General features: G+C 35.5%; 1 protein-coding gene across 1 annotated transcript in view; it reads right to left on the bottom strand.

The window, feature by feature from the left end:
* Positions 1 to 18,889, bottom strand: part of LOC142349794 (uncharacterized) — a 54,972-nt gene extending 36,083 nt beyond the window's left edge. Inside the window, exons 1-3 of the mRNA XM_075401566.1 lie at positions 18,783 to 18,889; positions 3,287 to 3,404; positions 1,658 to 1,803 (exon numbers count right to left, since the gene is read on the bottom strand). Coding sequence (XP_075257681.1) covers positions 1,658 to 1,803; positions 3,287 to 3,404; positions 18,783 to 18,834 — 316 coding nt within the window. The 5' untranslated portion in view covers positions 18,835 to 18,889. The remainder of the gene's footprint in view (positions 1 to 1,657; positions 1,804 to 3,286; positions 3,405 to 18,782) is intronic.
* Between the last annotated feature and the right edge of the window lie 3,508 nt (positions 18,890 to 22,397).

Genomic DNA, 22,397 nt, shown 5'->3' with positions numbered 1-22,397 from the left:
AAAGATGATCCACTCTTAAGAAACGACAAAAAAACGATAATCGTCTTTTAAGAAACCACGAAAAAAAGGCCAAGCCTCTTTTAAGTAACGTCGAAAGAATGACGAACCGCATGTAAGAAATGAAGAAAAACCGACGCTCCACTTTTGAAAGAAAACGAAAGAGGACGATGCATTTTTAAGAAACGACGAAAAAACAACCATCCACTTTTGAGAAACCACAAAAAACGACACTCCACTTTTAAAAAACGACAAAAAAGCGACGATCCACAAGTGAAAAGACTACGAATAAACTACGATTCACATTTAAGAAACGACAAAAAACGACGATCGACTTTTAAGAAACAACGAAAAAACGACAATCCACTTTTGAGAAAGGAAGAAAAAACGATGATCCACTTTTAAGAAACGACCTAAAAAAGGACAATCCACTATTAAGAATAAACGCAAAACGACGATCCACTACTCGGTAGCCGAGAACATATTATCAAGGCATTGAGTATGGTAACGCTCACTCCAGTTCCTCTGTTTCACAACAGTTTCACGAGCTTTTCACTCTCCCTTCAGAGTGCTTTTCAACTTTCCCTCACGGTACTTGTTTATTAAGGTCTCGCTTTATAATTAGGTTTTGGAGAGACGTGAAGCCTCGAGTTGCACTTTCAAACAATTCTACTCATAGGAATGAGCCATTATGACTTGTATCGAAAATGACCTTTACAGGATTTTCACCTTCTTGAATGCTACTTTCCAGAGGACATCAGGACAATTTCACCAGTCTAGCATCAAACCCTACCGGACACCGAGAAATGTTGCAATTTCTTTTCCCGATGAGCTTTTAAGTCCACTTTTAAGAAACGACAAAGAAAGACGATCCATTTGTGAGAAACGACACGAGAACGACGATCCACTTTTAAGAAACGACGATCCACTTTTATGAAACGACTAAAAAACGACAATCCACTTTTAAGAAAGGACGAGAAATGGACTATCTTTTTTTACGAAACGACAAAAAAACGACAATACATTTTTAAGAATCGACGAAAAAGCGACAATCCACATTTAAAAGACGATGAAAAAACGAGGATCCACTACTAAAAAACGACGGGAAAATGGTGATCCAGTTTTTAAAAATGACGAAAAAACGATGATCCACTTTTAAGAAATGACGAAAAAAACAACGAAAAAACGATCATTTCTTGCAGAAAAATATCGATGAAAAAACTATCAATTCTTATAAGAGAAAAACGAAGAAAACGACGATTACCACGTAAGGGCTTTAATCGTTTTAGTCCAAGGAAAACGAAGAAAAAACGACAGTTTCTTACAAGTGAAAAACGAAATTCCTCAACGCGGGTAGAATTTATCTGTATTCCCCCAGGTTGAGATTACCTCTGACCGAAATTACCTCTGATGGTACCGCTTCAGACCAAAGAAATCTCTGAACAGCCAATTTTGAGACCATTTTCCGCACTATTGAGCGGCAGTGGTCCAGACTGTTTCCAGACCATTCTCCAAGTCTGTTTATCTAACTTGTTTGCAAGCTGTTTTTTTGAACTCTGGAGTCCTATCGCGTACCCTAATTTCAAACTGGACAAATATATTTTCTTTCTGTGGACTTTGTCCCGTTTTTCACTGCCAGGCTATTTCTGGGAGCACCTACCTTCGTCTCCATCCCTGAACGAGAACCAATTAAGTGTCTTATACATAGGTTCCAGTAGCCGTCGGAACTCTTCTCTGTCGTTGACCTGAGGAGTTCTGTTTGATTGTTTCAAATCCTGCCAGTATCCCATTAGACAGAAGTACTGACTAAAAGTTATCATATCATTAACCAATTTAGGCGCAACAAAGGGCAATCAATTTAGAAAACCTCATTGCAAACAGTCTTCCTTTCAAAAATTGTGTCTTTCTTAGCCCCCCAGCTTAGTGCTCATATAACGTATAACCCCCATTATGGTAAGCATTGCAAAAGGGGCTATAATTTTGTTGGGGGTGGTTTAAAAATGGGTAAGACCAGAAGAGTTGGTGCATTTGTCGTTTCAAGTTTTAAAATGATCAAATTGCTGATTGTGATTTGTAATGGGAGCCACTCAGACAGAAGTACTGTTCGAAAGAAATTATCTTAAACTTGTTGTTTGGTGTTTGCGATGCTATATATATTAAGTATTTTATTCTAGGATAGTTTCACTTATCAATTTTTGCTGGTAAATTTGCAGATTTTGTTACGTGCAATGCTGCTTACCTGCGAACGTTGCAGTTAAATTTACCAAGATATTAGATCCGAACTGAGCCCAAACAGAATATATCCCCTTTTTCATGCAACTGACTTGAAAAGAAATCCTTCTCTACGAAATTTTCAGAGCATTTGCGGTGATTCTTGTGATAGCTTATTGTCTGATGAAATTAACGTCTGAGGGATAAAAGATACAAGTTTCTTAAAAAATACCCAAAGGATAAACATCCAATTGATTTTTTGACAGGAAGAGAAACCCAAAGAAGCTATTTGCTCGGACTCAATTCTCCTACAATAATTCCCTCAAAAATATCCCCACAAAACCTGACTTTTAAAAAGCTGCATTGTCAGCTCATTCGGCAATGCCTTTCGAGGGACTTTCTGAATTTCAAAGTTAATTGACATTGACAAGTCCAATTTCTTTTTTTTTCAATGCTGTTTTATGTTACAAGTTAAGTTACATGTTACAAGTTTTCTTAAGATTTTTTACGGGGACTTTAGTGGGGGCCTTCACTGTGATGGTCTTGCATAAAGTGTGTACTATGTACATACCGAGCATCTACTTGAAAATTCTTATTATATATCAATAAAGTGGCTCATTTGTTGGGTATTAAACTAACGGGAGCAGTATTTTCCGACATTATTAATAATTCTTGATAATCCTTGATAAATCTTTTTCTTCTTACTAATTCTTAAGATTTTTTTGTTATGCCTTGTCTTTGAGCGGTATTGAAGTTTATATGCTTGATTGTCTTGCCATCTCATGGTTAATCTTTCTTAGAAAAATTACTGAGAGCTTGTTTCTTGACAATCATGCAAAGAACTTGCAAGGCCGCACATATATTGATATCTTAACATGTAACATGGCAAGATCTTTGCAAGATTATCCAAGATTAAGCATGTTGCTTACCAAGGCTATTTCGAACCTATTAAAATTTAGAATCAGATGGGGTAATTTGCCACAGGGTATATTTCCTGAAATCAAACAATACAAAATTGCATTGAAATCCAATTAGACCTTCGATACTGAATTTATGCATAAACTATAGACTTGAATACCTGAACTTGCCACATTTGGAACCGAGAGAGGAAAGTGGATCTGGCAGAATGAAATCCAGGGACTGTCTTGCTCTCAGGGAACTGTTCGAGGGTGGATTTGCACTCGTAGTCTGAATCACTAAAATGGGTTGTTACACAAATGACCACGTGATCTATTAATGCACTTTTTAAAGTGCAGAGGCCCCCATTATGTACCCTACTGCAGAGAAAAACTGTTTATTTGATTCAATTTTTGTTGAATTAGAGTTATGGCATAATAATTGGACCATTCTGATTCCCTTGTCGATACCAATTCTCGAACACCTCGCCAGTTCCTATTGGTGTCTTGGCAAGTCAGAGGAAGCCTTTGAGTGCAGTCCTATTAGAAAAACTGCCACGCATGTCTGGAGCTCCGACATATGAAAAGAACGTCCTCGTCCGTTAATAGATATGAAAAAAGACCGTGCTCTACAGATATTGCATGTGAAAAGAATTTGGCTCAAATAAAAATTTTGTCCGCGAATTTAGCTCAAACGAAAACTAACTTCCTCAAATGGGAAATTTAAAGTCTCCGGTAATTTAACTCGAAGTTAAATGAGGTCCTCGAATGAAACTCGACAATGAAGTAACAAACTTCTCCTTGTGCTTCGTTTCCGTTAAATCCCACCGGAAATCTTAGAAGAAATCATACTTATCCCACATTTCGTTGCGGTAAACTTACCTCTAATAACAGTTCCTCTCGTTTTCCCCAGTGGAAAACTTGCGTGCAATTTTTATCCAGATTTTTCTCGGAAACTTAAATAAAATCTTATTGGTGAAAAATTAAGAAAGACAGGGAAAACTGTATTGAAAACAGTAAGACTTGGGTTTCACAATGGAGAAAAATAGACATTGACTGCATTAGTGTCTTCGACTATGTCAACATTTCTAAGTCAATAATCGGACTTATCATTTCTTTTGATAAAATCCGGCTCAAATCTAGGGCAAGTTTCGCTTATTGTGATAAATATAGGGATTTTCTCAATGTTCATATGAGAAGTTAGGCGCAAAAGGTATATTTGTTAAAAAAAATTCAAGCTTTTATCGTTTTCAACAGGAAGAAGAGAAGGTAGCAGAGATTTTTTCTGTGTGAAAAAATGGAATTTGGTGGAATTTTCTTCTCACGAATAACGGTTAACGCAGTTAATTCCACAGATATCAGTACAGAGGAGAACAAAAGAATGAGAAGCGGAAATAGGGGTAGCTTTCCCGTCTATTTTTAATTTGTTTGTTCAAAAATGAACGCTAGAATGCAGTTGTTCACTTAGAAGTTTTTACCGCTGCCGAATCTCAAGGCCTTAACCCTGTTGATTTTTTATCTGAATGGGTTATCTTTATACGTTCTGTTTAAGCTTTTAAAAGTTCATTATAAACTGAATGCGTTGGCTTTATCCCTACAAACAGTTCTACAAAAACTGAACTTTTTTCATCTTTTATGACTAACAAAAACGAACCTATTAGAAGGGAACTGAGAGGGGAAAACTCCGAACCAAGTACTCTCGAGACAAGTTGAAATTCTTCTGTTCAAGCGGAGATTTCACAGCATGCGTAGTAAAATGCGTCAGCATCCAAAACTGAGGTGGAAGACTCTTTTTTATTAGTTGTTCATCAGTCATCGTAATAGTCCCACTATTAGTTACATTTACAAGCACAGTCATGGTCAATTGATAAAAGGAAAAAGGGGCAAATAAAAAAAGCAACACAAGAGACTCAAAAGTAATAGCCTTAGCTAACGGCTTTTTTCATATAGCTCAGCAAAAAATTGCAAAAATAAATTGATTTGAGCAGTAAATAACGGGTTACTGTGTCTTGCGTTTTCATTTTTCTTGAGCAGTAAATTGTTACTGTGTCCTGCATTGAAAGTTATTCTTGAGCATTATTTTATTTGCTACTTTGTCCTGTGTCTACAAATTATTGGAGCTGCAATGCAACTGTTAAGAACCCCAGCTTCTGGTATTTCAACTCTTGAGTGCAAAATAAAAACCTACATCAGTTAAAGTCTACATTTTTTACATAAACAGGTCTAGACATATGTCGTTGTCTTCGATTTGTTTCAAATATTGGATTGAACTGGTATACATATAGAGATCCCGTTTTGTGTAATCTGTAGCAAAGCCAGTCCAATTTTAAATCGAAAAACTAAGATCAGCTAATAGTCAGAAACTGAAATTGTAATACAACTGTGAGAGCATGGCGGATATACAGTTATAGAAGCGTAGCGCAAAAACAAAACATTGGGACAGATTTTGAAGCGCTGAAACGATTTGGGCGGTGTAAAATTTTCCTCTAAACAATCGATTAGGAGAGCAGCCGATGCATTTGGTCCAGCGACTGCAGTAAATGACAAGCTGCTGTCCATTTTATTGAGTGATCCACAAAATTATCTTCTCGACTGAAGAAGTTATCAGTAAAGAATCAAGCTGTTGCCTAATTTACGCATCAAAGTGACACGATCACGGAGTCGCAGCAAACGGGGAAAGCAGCAGATTCAGCACTGCTTAGACCAGTTTCGAGCAAAAATTTGAGAAAGGTACGATATAATACAAAACGGGGATCGGCCCAGCAAACTCAAAACAACTCAGGAACAGAAACGAGCAATCGAAAACTGTCTTAAACAAATTTGTGAAAAACGAAGTGATTTTTTGCAATCAAAAATTAGAAGAACAAAGGTTCTTTAACGGCTTGAAAAATCATCGGTTACCATATATTCACGGACGGAAACGTATGTCAAATTAGCAAAGTTATTCATTTGTTATCGCGCCTGAAGCAGAACCGGTAAAAACTGATTCATTGTCGACAGATCAATGTCGTTGTCTCTCCGAAAGAAATGACAACAAAAGTCACGCGACACTTAAAATTGTCATTCAAAACGGATCAGAAATCAATCAAGATAAAAAGAACGATTTGGAAGCATCCTCAGCAGAACGAAAAATTGAAGAAAAATTGAGGATTTTGGAAACGAATTCAAAACAAAATTGCAATTCGAAAGAACACAAACTGAAGGAAAGAAGTTTGAGCTGGAAAAGCAGATGAAATAATTGGAGATGCAGCATCAGCTTCAGCAAAGAGAGCGAAAGCTAGAGCGAGAATTGAGATTCACAACATTGGAGAAAGTTGAAGTACGTTCTCAGTCAACGAAGGCTCCTGATAAGTCTTAGAAAAGTGAAGTGCGTTCTCAGTCAACGAAGGCCCCTGATAAATCTTAGAAAGTTGAAGTACGTTCTCAGTCAACGAAGGCGCTTTTCAATGTGATTCTAAAAAATGATGTCTCGAAGTGGGCCAATACGATTAAAGAAAAACAAACACCAAGTTGACCAAAAACCCACTTTGATATCAGCCCTGAGCGGATTGAATATAGGCATTATTCAGGGTATCTAACTTCTCGGGATTGTCCATCAAGTGTTGTAGACAGTGATCTTTTCAACAAAACGGTTATAAGGACAAAAATGGGATATTCAAGCAGTAGCAGTTTGCTAAAATTTAAGTTGAACAGCTATGACGGAAACCCTCTGAAGTGGCCCAAATGGTCAAGCATATTTATCGGAGCAGTAGAGAAACGCACGATTTCCGAATTAGAGAAAAAGAGCCAATTGAGGGCGCTATTAACAGGCAAAGCAAAATCAGCAGTCTCTGGAAAGGGACATTGAGGACAGTTATACAGAGCTGCCTGAAGCAATCAAGAAAAAAAATTGGAAGACCGCATGTAAATAAAGGTGCGCAGCTTGAAAGCCTACGAAAGGCAAATTAAGTGAAGGCTCATGACTTAGCATGCCTGATTCAGTTTTCTATTGTCTCTACCTTTGGGATCGTGCTCGAAGAGTACAAACCAATCAGTGATCTGCAATCAAAAGCAACGGCAAAATAAGGCCGTTAATAAGCTACTACACATACTCAAAGAAAAATGGTGGTTCTCTGTTGATGACAAGTACGAGCACTAGCCTGATCTAATATTGTTTGAATAGAAAATTATCAAGAAAAGCATTCGCGCAAGAAGTGTTCTGAGTATTTAGAGGTGGACGTAAAGAAAACCAACGCAATACAAAAAATGAAAAACGATTATCACGGACATCAAATTTCAGTGTGAGTTCTTGCGTACAAAAAACGAACTCAACACAAAGCGACCAATGTCCGCTTGCCAATGAATTTTATCGTATTTGGAACTGTCCATTTTTCCAGAACATGAAAACTAACAATCGATGTATGCCAGTGAGGAAGCAACGCTTATAATATGGATGTCTGGGAAAGAAACATGCGATCAAAGAATATAAAGTCGACGCGTGCGTCGTGAATAAATGTAACAAATAACACAATCGATTGCTACACTCAAAAAACTAAACAGAAGAGGGTAATCAAGCAGTCAACATAAAAGCTGCAGAAACAAGTCAAAGAAACGAAGTTACAAGCTCTCTTCAGATGGTTCCCTTCTCAATCCAGAGCCGACACCACCAACTAAACACGCATTGGTTCCTTGATATTGGTTCAACGATATCATTCATCGATCAGATTATTCAACAGAATTTGAAAGCCAAAGACATAGATTTTAATCTAAATAAAGCTTGTATTCGCGGAATGAAGAATCTGAAGACTGAAAAATTCCTCTAAGGAGAATGGAACTGTATCCAAAGGTGCACACATTTGTGGCGTTTGTACATCCGTTCATTTTATTGGGAAAAAAAATACGCCTAAAACAATCTGAAACAAAGTTTAGCAACTTGAGTGTACTTCCAAATAGAAGTTTCAATTTGATGTAATTTGGCAAAACTCTTGGTGAAGATGCCTATGAACTACAAAATGCGCTAGACTACAACAATGGAACACGAAGTGCACCTGTCGCTGTCCTGACTGAATTAAGATGGGTAGTCCAGTAGATCGATGAAGGGTAAGAGAGGACAAAATGTTTGTCCTTCCGCAATCCAAGAAGACGTCAAAATGGCGGAAAACATTCAATCCTGTTGGGAAAATGAGAACTATGCTTCGAAAATCAATGATATAAGTCAATCAAAGAAAGAACAGTCAGCAGTGTACTTTTTAGGGAGCACGGAAAAGTTTACGGTTGAGCGCTACGATTTTGCTATGCTCTGGGGTGAGCCGGAAACCAATCTTCCGAAAAACTACGTTTCAGAGCCAGATCAGCTCTTTTCAACGGAACGAAGTTTCCTACGAGAGCCAGAATTGAAAGAACTGTATCAACAGTCAATTGATACAGATGATAAAAAGGGATTCGTGAAGATCCTCGGTAAACCGGAATTCAAAGGCACTTTGAGAAAGATATGACATTTGTCACACCATCCAATAGTGAAACCGAACAAGCCTGGTAATGTCAGCCGTGTTTGCAACGCTTCAGCAAAAAACAGAAATGTATGCCTCAATGACATGTTGTTAGCCATACCCTTTCTACTACATGAATTGATCGGAACAATATTTAGACTTCGAGCAGACCCAATAGACGTAACCGACAAATTGAATCAATGTTTTTGCATATGCAAGTTCCTGAATGAGATAAAATTGCCTGAAATTCTTTTTGGCGACCAACAATGAACAAACCTGTGCAAAATTAAAAGTATCAACTTCATATTGTTCTTAAAGTTCACTAAAATGTGCAAAATACACTCTGAAGTAATTGGCGTTCGACAACGAGGACGAGTATCCTATTGCAGCAAGGGCAATCCAAAAAAACTTCTTCATGAACGATTTCATCAAGTCAGTTGACACTCATGAAAAAGCAATCTAAGTTTTTAAGCAACTACAACCTTTTCTGTCGAAGCATAAAATCGAGCTGAAAAAGTGTTTCACCAACTGCAGTTGAATGACCCAAGAATTTCCTAAGATCAATCAACAACACAAAGCAAAATGAAGTAGAACCTAGTAGGAGGGGTTTGCCCGTTCTTTGACTTCAATGGACTGTTGCTGAAGATAGTCTACAATTTTGCAGAGGTACTAGCAAAGACGCTGAGGAACAAATCACTCAACGGAAGATCTTGTCTCTAGTTTTTTCAAAGTCTAGTCCTCCTGGACTGTTTGTACCATTCAGTATTTGAACGAGATGACTCGTGAAGAGGAGTCGGACCAAAAATAGGCGACGTTGCGACACCTTAGTGGAACACAGTCAAAAAGCCGAGTTTCTGAAATGGAGGGATCGGCTTCCTGAGTTTACAGAAACCAGCACCAGTAGAAGATACTTCAGCACAGCCCATAACCAATTGGAGCTTCAAGTGTTTGCTGACGCATGGGACGTAACAATTTCTGTGATGGCATATCTACGTTCGCAAACCAAAGACTACTCGAGAGACTTCGCATTTGTAGTCGGAAAGTGCAGAGTACCACCGATGCGAAACCTTTCGGCACCACGTTTGGGGCTACAAGCAGCACTCATGACAGTGAGACTGAAGGAACATGTAGTTAAGGAACACCTATCAAAGATTCAAAGTTGCAATTTTTGGACAGACTCTAGCACTGTTCTGCAATAAATACACAGCTTTCATCGCAAACAAAAAGTAATTTTAGCCAACCGCGTAACTCAGATTTTGGATATAACTGATGTTCCACAGTGGAATCATGTGAGTGGTATCAACAACCCAGCTGACATCGGGAAAAGACCTATCAATGTTGATGAACTCAACACGCTCAATGGGAACGATACAATTTCAACCTACTGGTAGATACAATTGCATTGTCAAGCTTTGCGCAAAACGACATCGGCAACAAATGTAATTGTATTTGGTAATGAGAAAAAAAGAAAACGTCATGGCAACCATTTTCAAGTCAATGCAGTAAAAACAGTTTGTTGAAGAGATAAAATCTCTCCATGCTGAAAGGGAAATTTCAAAAAGCAAGAACTTTCTGTAGTTTCCATCAGATACTGACAAAAATGGGCCTTTTTTTCGTGCTAGAGGCAGAATAGGAATAAATTAATTGGACTTCAATGCAAAACAGTCAATATTGTTTTATTGGAAACATCACGTTGTCGAATTATTCTTGCTTAAAGAGCACAAGAACAGTCAGCAAGAAGGATCAGACCACGTCAGAAACATAGTTCAGCAATGATTCTGAATTATTGGCGTGCTAAAAACCTTGAGTTCAACAAAGATTAAATGATAACGTGCCGAAGAGGCATAGCGCAAACAATAGCTCCAGTGACGGCAAAGGTACCAAAAAAAATTAGTTGTATCGACAACTTTTGCAAATGTTGGATTAACCTACTTTGGCCCTTCTGTAGTATAAATATGGCGCAGAAATAAAATGCGGTGGTGTTTTTGTTACCATGTCTAAGAGTACGAGTCGTGCATTTAGAGACAGTCCCATAGCTGGACAACGACAGTTGTCTGAATGCAATTATTCGGTTCATAGCTCGAAGAAGCAAACCGGTAAAAATGATCACTGATAACGGGACAAACTTCGTTTGAGCAGACCGAGAGCTCAAAGAATATGTCGCAGCACGGAAAAATGAAAAATTGGAGAGCATTCAGTTCAACAAGGTATCAGATGGAAGTTCAATCCACCTGCGGCAACTCACTTCAGAAGATTGTGGGAGCAACTAGTCAGAGGTTGCAAGAAAGCAAGCAATGTATTCATTTTATGGAAACCAACGAGTTACGGATGATGTTCTCTCAACTACGTCTTGTTGAGCAGACATTGAATGCAGGACCATTGACACCAGTCAGTTCTGACATTAATAACTTGGAAATAATGACCCCAATCACTTCTTGCTTGGCCACCAGAACTTTTGTTTACCCTATTTACCATGCGGAGAGGAGTTTGCTGATTAGCGAAAACTCTTTCGACATTACAAGCTTACTCGAATCTCATCGGGGACACATTCCGAAAGCAGTATCTGCCAAGTTTGAACAATCGAAACGAATGGAAATCCAAATCTGAACAAAATCTGCACCAAGGTGATCCCGTTTGGTCAGTCGAAGATAGCCACAAATAAACGTATTACAAATTTGGTCGAACTACTGAAACAATTGCCAGTTCTGATGCAGAAATGCGATCAGCAATTACTCTAACAAAAGGGAGAGTCTACTGGAGGCCTGCTGAGAAGCTAATTTTTGTACTACCAATTGACCAAGATGTTATACGGAAAAAACAGGGCCGGAGATGTTGAAGCTGAGCTTTTACAGCATGCGTAGTAAATTGCATCAGAATAAAAAATTATTTTTCTTTAGTCACCTTAATAGTCCCCACTTTTAGTTGCAGATTCTAGTCTAGTACAGTCATAGTCATGTGATATAATGAAAAAGAGAGAAAAACAAAGGCAACTCAACAGTGTTATCCTTAGCAAGTGGCTTTTTTCATATAACTCAGCAAACATATTGCAAAAACAGTCTGACTTGAGCAGTGAATAACGTGTTACTTTTTCTTGAGTTTAAAACATTCTTGAGCAGTAAACTCTTGATGTAAGCTGTATTGAAGTTTACTCTTGAGCAGTATATTATTTGTTAACCTGTCTTGTGTCTACGAGTTTTGGGAGCTGCAGTTCAACTGTTGTGAACCTCAGCTTCTGTTTTTCAACTCGGGAGTAGAAAAGCAGAACCTATATCATTTAAAAGTATATGTATTTTTGCATAAACAGGCCATAGATTTATATCTTTGTCTTCGATATGTTTCCACGTATCAGACTGAACTGATATACATAAAGAGATCCCTTATTGTGTGATTTGCAGCAATCCAAATCCGTATTGATATCAAAAAAACTAAGGTTATCCTTTAGTCAAAAACTGAAATTGTAATGCAACGGTAGGAATATAGGGGATACACAGTTTCAAAAGCAAACCGCAAAAAAAGTATCCGAACATATTTTGAACCGCTGAAACGAATTGGGCGGTGTTAAACTTCCCTCGTTAATATCAATCGGGAGAGCAGCCGTTACAAATTCAAAAATGTCCAAATTTTTGTGAGGATTTTTGTATTGTATAACACCAAGTCTAATGTAGTTGTTAAACATGTAAATTTTTGGCAACAAATGCGGCTCTTAAAACCTTCAAAATGGTGAAACCTAATCCGAGAAAAAAGTCCCAGAAAAATATGGAGTGGTAACTTCGCGTACGTGAATCAAGTGAACAGAAAAATTATGTAATTACCAATTGGAAATGTTCAGTATCAGTTTCATACAAGGAACCCTCTGATCAAACGGGTGAAAAGAAAAAGCTGATCGCAATACTTAAGATATTGATAAATTAAGATGTTGATACTTAATATATTTATTGGTAACCTTATTGATCCAGTTGTTAAAGTAAACTAGTTCAATGATGAACAATTGAGTGCTAAGGATAGTGCTAACACTTTAAGTGCAGATTTGCTTTGTTATAAGTGATGAAGAGAAAATGATAAACCCTTTCACAAATCTTTTGACGAAAAAACAAAGTTTTCTAAAAATATTACAGGTTTGAACTAATACCAAAGAACACTAACGGGCCCCTCATATAAAAAAAAAACAGATTTCCTGAAAAAAATTTATCCATTTTTAAGAAAATGTTAAAAATAAATGTAAACCAATACACAAAAACTTCAGTGGTTTTTTTAGGGCTGAAAACTCCTGTTATGAATTCTTGCTTGTTGACGTTATGATGCTTGTTACGGGTATTGACAACTTCATTTCTCTTAATATGATTAATTGAATAATTATGTCAGAAATTAGAAAGAATTTAAATTAGAATTTCTGAGTTAAAGATGGAAAAAAATGTTTGAAGAATTCGAGATAGTTTCATTAGGTTTTGTCCTAAACAGCAAAAAATGAGAAAAAAAATTTAATGACTGTCATATTTTTTTTAAAAAATTCTAACAGTATAACATTGAGGTCCCAATTTCTGGCAAAGAGATAAATCCTTACAAATCAAAATTTTCTTTTCGTGCAGAATACTTTGCAATGCAGAAAAATTTTGCTGGACTATGAGTTTTCACAGAAACACTACCATATCAACTATGTCTATTGGCTCCGATTAAAATATTTTTGAAATTATAGTGTAACCTAGGTAACTTTCGCTAAAATATTAAAAACGAAAAAACTATTATGTGTAATTGGGGATATGAAATAAAAGGAGAAGGATAGGCTTTATTCTCTTAAAGGGGAAATTAATTAAAATTGAAACATCAGATTGTCACTGCTAGTAAAATTTTTACAGATTTTCATTGCTAGCGTCCTCACTGAAAAAGCCGATTATTAGCAGTTCTGAACAGAGCACCTAAAATCAGAGCACCTAAAATAGAAAAGTTTTTTGATGCATTAATGAGTCATTCAATTTTTGTTAGAAAAACAAACACAGATTACATTTTTTGTAATGATTTTAGTAAAAATGCAGCAAAAAAATCAAAAAATGAAGAGACACTAATTGCTCAGATTAGTGCTTTGGATTTTACACTACTGAACGACTTAATATGCAGTATTCGAAAAGAAAGTCCACATGCATCACAGATGACTTTCATTGAATTTTGACAAATCTCAGACAAACCAAGAGTCAAAAACGGCAATCAGTGTATACTAAAATGTAATTTACAAGTATAGTCTTTCTAAAAGTGTGAAAGAAAAAAACTTAGGACACTTTTGCGGCGGTTGAGAAATCAGATGGGCAGCAGAAGAAATAGCGGCTACTTAAAGAGGCGTTTGAATCAATTCAGAACCACTTCACCAATTGACCAACTGACCAATTTTTGTGTTTTTTTTCACCTCAAAAAAATATTAATACAGGAAAAATTACAAAACATGCTAAATCTTTGAACTAAAAACGCAAAAACTAATTTTTGGAAAAAAATTGAAGAAAAAATTTCAGACGTTTAAAAGTTTTTCAACTAGAGAGGAAATTATTCAAATTTTATAGTAAAAGAACACTGAAGCAGGTTTTTACAAATAAATTTTTGATGAACGCAAATAAAAGATCAACCAAAATTCTTAATGAAATTAAGAAAAAGACAATAATGAAAAAAAAAGATCTCACGGGAAATCAAGATGTAACAAACGAAGTAGAGGAAGTGAACAATTTTTGTGCTTTAATAGTACTAAGACTGTCAAAAAAATACGATCTTCAGTTTGTGTATCTAATATTGAAGCAAAGTTCAACTCAATCGTCTATTGAAATAAATTCTTCTGAAATGTAAAATATAACTAAAAGTGTGAAAAACGAAACTTCCTGTGGCAAAGTGGGCTTCTCTAATAAACGTTGAAAATTTTCAGTCCTGTCGTTTGTGACGCTCTAACTTCATTTCTTAACCGTGGCCTCAAAAACTTTTTTTGAATGGTTTGAAAACGGTTAGGGTGATACCGGTGCACCAAACTGGTACAAAAAGAAGTCTGTTATTGTAGAGCACTAACATTATTACTAAACCTTGGAAAAGTCTTTTGATACGGTGGATCCTCAAATCTTACTATGGATATTGGAATATTATGAAGTTCAAGGAAACCCGGGCCGAGGTGTCACCGCCATTCAACGCAAAATTATGTAAGATAAGCGGTTAATGCGGAAATTTTTGTAAGATAAGCGGTGAATGCGGTGAAATTACATAAATCAGAAGGTGAATGCGGTAAAATCAGAAGGTGAATGAAAAAAAAACTTTATCGACTGGTAGCGCTGAAATTACATAATTTCACCGCTGAATTTAGCGGTGAAATTACATAAATTCATCGCTTCGAAAAAATATGTCCAAATTATACAAGATAGGCGGTGAATGCGGTGAAATTACATAAATTCACCGCTCAACTTAGTGGTGAACTTACATAAATTCACCACTTAGAAAAAATTGTTAAAGATGTTCGAGATCAGCAAAGAATGCGGTGAAATTAATGGTGAGTGTGGTAAGAATTGTTAGATTTGCCTTCCCACTAGAACTACCCCTTAATCTTACATCTTTTTGACACTTTTTTCTAAGCGGTGAATTTATGTAATTTCACCACTAGAGTAAGCGGTGATCTTACAAAAATTCACCACATTTCACCGCTAAAATATGTAATTTCACCGCTAAAAATTGCAAATCTTACAAAAATTCACCGCGCATGTTTTGCAGAAAGTAGAGTGAATTCGATTTATATTCAATAAAAAATAATTGAAGTTAGTGAGAAATGGCGCAGTGGTGGAAGAAGAAGTGGATGACATGCAGGTGGTGAGAGGTTCGGACCCTTCTAAGGGCGGTGAAATTACATATTTTAGCGGTGAATTGTGGTGAATTTTTGTAAGATCACCGCTTAGTCTAGCGGTGAACTTACATAATTTCACCGCATTCACCGCATTTCACCGCAAAATTATGTACGAAATTTGCGGTGAAAAAACTAACTTTTCACCGCTTATCTTACATATTTTTGCATTTTTTTTTCTCGACCCGGGAATGATTTGAGTATGAATATGACAAGAGGGACAGTGAGAGTGCCATCTACTTTGAAAACTAAATTTTAAGGAGCTCAAAATGTTCAAAATACTTGGGGGTTTGGTTAGATTGCAAACCAAATATAAAAAATATATATTAGGTTAATTTGTCTGGTTAACCATATATCTCAACTTAAAAAATTTGTCCAAAACTTTTAGTCAGTACGTACAACCGCTCGTAAAATATGGCGGGTTGATCTACGGCCTAGTAACGAAAACAATGATTGAGTTAATAAGAAGACAGCAAAATGCAACTTCAGAATGATCTTTTGGAAAAGAAAAAGTGAAGAGGTTAGAATCTCAATAAATCAAAGGAAAATAACACCTATTTTTTTATTACATCTTCAGGAACTATCAAAGCTATTAGAGCGAGTGCTTACACAGGATAAAAAAATCAAGTAAATGAACGATTCGTCAGAATTGACAAAAATCACTATCAGGTGAAAAAAGAGTAAAGGAGCGTCTATATGTTAACTTACAAGAAGTAAGAAAAAAAGAATCCTTGAAAGAATCCGAACACTAAACAATGCATTCCTTAAATTACAAAAAAACTAATCTAAAACCTGTTGGAGAGTGATATAATTGAGTTTCAAAATAATAGCATTTTGCACAATTTAAGGACAGTCTTTTCATAGCATTATTGGTGGTGAGGTTTTTAAGGAAAAATTGGCCAATTTTACGAAAATTGATAACCAATTGAACCGATTGAAAACGAATTTATTTATCATACTTACTCATCTGATTCAGGTATAGGTCAGAACATATAATTGCTTTTCTTTAATAATTTTTCAAATGATCAACGTTACTGTCGGTAAATAACTACAAAGAAATAACAGCGCTCATTTTAAAAGAGGTTTTTTTGCCAGGAAACAATAAATATCATTCTTCTAAAAAATTCAGAAGGGAATACAAGTATAAGTTTTTTAGCAAGATTATTGCCATAGAGGTAACGTTATCTTTCATCTTAGATTCCCTGACCCCACTTTGTAATCCACCAAAAAGACCCCACAGTGCAATACCTATAACAAAATTGGGTGCAAAATGAGACAGCAAGTCTATCCATAAAGCTAAAGTTTTCATACTCCCTGAAGCCAGATTGTACCTATAAAAACTCAGTCATTAGAAAGCTTTTTAGGAATATTATTGCAATAGAGGTAAACAATTCGAGCTTTAATGAGATCTTCAGGATTCCAGGTAAATCAGACAGTATCCATGAATCGGATATCTTTGTTTGTTCAAATTAAATTAAAATGAAAAGAGTGTATTTTCTACAACTATCATTAATTTTACGAGATTATCTTCTATATAGATTTTATTGTTATGATTCCTTGAACTGCACTATTTTTAGTTTAGCTAAAACATTATCTTTTCTAACTCAATTTCATTTGGGAGTGGTTTTGAAGTCTTTAAGAAAAGACTTCTGGTCTTCCTTTCTGGTCTTCTTTTTGTTCTTGCAAGAATACGGAATAAGGGACAGCTTTTGTTGCGTTTTCTTTTTATTCGTGCACGAATTGAAGCAGCAGGCCTTTTAGTTGAAAAAACTGCATCTGTACCGCATTTTCTATGATCCTCGATTGATGATAATGGGCAACACTTGGCTGCAGAAATAAATTGAAAAAAACTTTTACGCTATTAGTAATATTGGACAAACTCAGTATTTGGAAACCTGGTTGCCTCTAATTCAAACTAATTTTGAAAAACAATTACTGCTATTTTCATCATTTTTAGTAGCCCTTTCGTATAATCAATTTACTGCTTCTCATAATTTTCAATAACCTTTTAATTTGAGATTTGTTGGCTCGTTTATCTTTTTTCAGGCATTCTTGTAAATTGACGATAACTTTATCCGGATGTTTTGAAGGAACTTTTGACCTGAAAAAATATGCATCCCGTGGTGGCAGTTTCTTTGATTTCAGACAAGGATCATTTATGATTTCATAATGTTCAAATTTGATTTTTTTTTGAACGACTACCAAGAAATCTGATATGACCGTAGTATGAATGCCAACAACCATAGATATTTATATCTTAATTTTTTTTACCATTTTTAACAACGATATGGCATCACTGAACTGATTCCCCGACATCACTTTGTGATCCGTCAAAAGATTCCACAGTGCAATACCTATTGCAAAATTGGTTGCAAAATGAAGGAGCAAGTCTATCCGTATAGCTAAAGTTTTCATACTTCCTGAAGCCTGTTTATACCTATAAATGCTCATTCATTAGAAAAATGCGAAAAAAAAATTGCATCCAATTTAAATCATTTTTCAAATACTTATCAAATCCAAAGTTATTGTTTTAGGTCATTCAAATAGTCCCCCGTGAACTGCACATAGTTATAATAAAGTTAAATACCCTTTGTCTACACTGTACGTAAATTTATGGCATCTGTCAATATTTTATGACCACATAAGACTTTTCATAATTTCCAAGAAATTGTTCAATTTCTACCGAAAAATAGTTATACAGTTTTTGTCTTTTAGTTTTTGGTATGATTCTTGTATGATTTGGGCGATATATGACCCTTGTATTACGACTAAGAATTCATACAAATCATAAATGACATAGCATGATTGCTAAGAATCATATATGACCTCGTGCGATTACTAAGAACCATATATAGCCTAGTATGAAATCAAAGAAAGTTGTATGATCGCTGACTTGAGATGTCATTTAACTTATTTATAATGCTTTTAAAGAATTGAATTATATATTATAATTCGAATCAGAATCAAAAAGGCAGTCATCGTTGATCTTTGTTCTGTTGCATTTTATCCTTTTTACTATGAGGTCAAATTTTGTATAGCTATTCAGACTAGTAGTGGAAGAAAATCAAAACAATAGCTCTTGATGACGTCCAATTTCGTTCATAGCTCAGTCAGGAACAGCTGCTTTTCTTTTTTGACGCTTTTTACGCTTAGAAAACATTAAAGCCAAAATGTTCGCCATGCTTCCAAGCTTAACTGATTTCTGCTTAATTTTTGAGTAAGGATTATATCGAATAAATTTGATCGGGAACTCATTTGATCAGCTGAGTCGATCGCAAATTTAGATTGCATGTGAGGTTCCTTTTCTGGAAAAACTAAAATTGATGAAATGTTATTTGTTTTCTGAAAAATACTAACCTAATAGCGTAACAATGATCAAGGAAAAAGCGTAGTAAAAACGCGACATCATCCGACGATAAGTTGAAGTCAGAAGTAATTAATATTTGATTGCTTGTTTACGGAAAATGTGTTGTCCTCAAATTTAACTGTAAACAAGCCCCAGTTAAAACTTGAACTGTGTTCGGGGCCTTCAAATAACAGAATAAACGATACAAATGAATTTCAATGTAGTTTTGACAATTCCACATAATGTGTATACATAACCTTGGTTCATTTATTAGCCATTAATTTCACGCTTACATGAGGCGGTTGCATGAAGTGTTGGATGTGAAAATCCAGCGGACTTCTCATAACATGAACTACTTTGACTAACAAAGGTTGAGGTCCAAATCAAAGTAGATATGTCCAGACCTAATTGATCGAACCAGGCGGAGGCGTCGTGAGTTCCAAGTTTCTTAGTCTGGATAAACGAATGAAAACCGGAACATAGTCAAATATGAGCGCGCTCATGATCAGACTAGTTATGTGTTCAAAATCGCATATAAGCAGACTATTGTGTGTTTATGTCCAGACTTTTGTTTATTCAACGGTAGCTGTTCATATTATCATAACAAAAAAGAAGATGATATGGATCCAAAATCCAATTTTAAGCAGAATTATAAAATAGGGTTTAATAAAAAAAATGGCTACGAGACTGAGGTGTGCATTAATGATCAGACAGTTTTCAGTGAACAAAAAGATTTTGATCAAATTGGAAAAAAATGTCTCAGCGATCATCATATAAATTATCGGATCATTGATATTGTTGAATTTTGTAGAATACTTATTACTGAACTTTTACTTGAAATCTATTCAATGGATGACAAACATTGCACAGATAAAGCAGTTCAAACAACGAATTTGGAAGAAGAAATACCAAAACTTTCCCGGCGCCCAACATATCAGCCTTGAAATTTTCTATTCAGACCCGGGTTGGTTAAAAGAATTTCACCGCAAAAAGTCCGGAATTTTTAACGGTGAAGTGGCGATAGCGGTAAATTTTTGTAAGATTAGCGATGAATTAGCGGGAAGTTTTTGTTGTTATTGCGGTGAACATTTTTTCACCGCATTCTGGTAGCGCGAAATTTTTCCACCGCATTCTGCATTTTGTTGGTAGCGGATCTGTGAATGTAATTTTGGGCGGGTTTGGACAACTCCTTATTGAAAATAAACAAAACACCGTTTCTTGATTACTTCAAACTAAAAACAGACGAATACACAATTTTTTTCTATAGAAGCCGGACAAAATTTTTGTTTTGTTTTTAACTTACAAAGACTTTAATAGAATTATTTTTGTACAAATCATTGGCCCAATCAACCAATCACAGCAGTCTTTTTGAAAAAAACTTTTTGAACACATGCGACACCATATGCAATGCGAAAATTCAACTTGTCTTCAAGGACAAGTTAAGCTAAAAACTCCTGACGCTTTAAAATTCCAGCATCTAACAAAACTCTTCTGAAATTGGGTTTGGTTCAAATTGAAATTTTTTCGATTTTATTTTAAAAGAACTGGTGAAAACTGTTGTCCGCTGAAATGTAATTTATAACACACGAAACGCTGACTTTCGTTCCCAAGAATTTAATCCAAAAAATGCTAAATTTGTTATACTTCAAGATCAAGAAAAAAATTAATATCGTCAGGTCTGGCTGAGAAAAACAAAATATCTTTGATCCCTAAGCTTGTCTTCTATCAATAATCTCATCTTCTGTTCCTTAGCTTGTTTTTCTATCATTGAACTGACTTTCGAGTCATAAGCTGAATATCCATCCACGAGTTGATCTGCTGTCCAAACTCCGACCGTCTTCCATTTTTTAATCTTTTATTAATCAGCTGATTGTCTATCCATAGGCTAATCCTCGATCGACATAATGTTTGAAATTTACACGATCACTTTTTAAATACTAAATATTACAAAAAACTTGCCCCCAACACAGCTAAGACTTCTTGGTAGACACAAAAAAGTCTCGAGCTGTCATTTAGCACATGTAAACAAGCACATGTTAACCCACTGTACAAAAAAGATGACCATGAGGAACCTAATATCTATCGCCCAATTTCGATTACCCCATGCCTTTCTAAGATCATTGAAAACATCTTGAGGAATCAAAACTGTCAGTACCCTTTTACAACAACAAATTTTTAAGTAAAAATCAGTATGGTTTTAGGAAAAAGTTTTCAACTATCAATTCCTTATTATTTTGCACAGAATCCATCAAAAACAAAACTGACATTAACAATTTTGTCACAGCAGAATTTCTCGACCTATCAAAAGATTTTGATTCTATCAATTACGAAATTTTGGTTATCAAGTTAAGCAACATAGGTTTTAATGAGAGCTTAAAAATTCTCTTAAGAAGTTTTGTTACAAACCGCCACCAATCCGTTATTTTAAAAGATTGCATATCAGATGAACTAATGCTTCATAGAGGTGTACCACAAGGAACAGTACCTGGCCCGCTCCTATTTACTCTGTACATTAATGATATAGCAACAAGAGTTCACAATGAAACTCAACTTATACAATATGCTCACCATACCGTTTTTTTAACTTTTGATACCTCCATTGACAAAAAGCAATATCAAGTTAGAGCAAATTGCAAACAAACTTATTCGATACTTTCATGAACATCACCTCACAGTTGATACCTATAAAACTCAATTCATGATATTTGGTAAGAACATAAGAAGAGATTTCAATGAACAGATAATTATAGATTCAATTCCAATAGACAAGAAACCGGAAGTAAAATATTTTGGGGTTCACATAGACAGCAATTTAACCTTTCAAGAGGAAGTAATACATATCCTACGGAAAATGGCCAGAGGAGTAAAAACAATTTATGCTATTTGGAAATCAATTCCACAAAAACTAATGATACTTGTCTTAAATGCTCTGGGATTAAGTCACTTGCACTACTCAGCAGTTATCATTCACGCCATTGTGCAAAATTTAATAGTATCTTTTGAAAAACAGCTGAACTGGTCATTATGAGGAACCTTTTTTAGACAAACATTTGAATCTGTTCAAGATATTAAATGCAGTGGGAAAATACTACCCTCAATAAAACGCTTTTGAAAAACAAAAAGATTCCAATACTTTGAAAAATAAAAAACAGTCACGACCTGCTTTTTCACCAACATTGGGACGTCCCTTAATCACCTGGAATAATCATGAGTCTAAAAGGACAAAAAAATTGTACTGGGACCATAAATTTTTCTCTACCAAAATGCAAAACTCGTTTGCTAGGTAAGCAATACTAGATTGGAATTAACTACAAAGTGAAATTAAAATCAAACAAGACAAAGAAAGTTTCCCCAAGGAACTTAGAACTTTCTTTTGCTCAGCTTAAAAAATGAACCCTTTTTTGTGGAAGGTTACTTGTTCAACATGGCGTGACTGAGATATGCGACATAAATTGAATTAACTTAAGTTTTCTGTTGTAATTTGTAAATAATAAATCAATTTAAATAATTATACTGCCGGGCTAACAGCAATTGTATACTCGTTGATATGGCTCGGAATTCAGTGTTTTTATTTAGTTTTGCAGGGGTAATTTATTCAAATCAGATCAAATTTTCCTCTATTCTTA

The sequence above is a fragment of the Convolutriloba macropyga genome, chromosome 11 (genome assembly GCF_964194025.1).
Source record: "Convolutriloba macropyga chromosome 11, txConMacr16.3, whole genome shotgun sequence".
NCBI lineage: Eukaryota > Metazoa > Xenacoelomorpha > Acoela > Convolutidae > Convolutriloba > Convolutriloba macropyga.
Note: the sequence above shows the minus strand (reverse complement) of the source record. Positions and strands in the feature narration are given on the sequence as shown.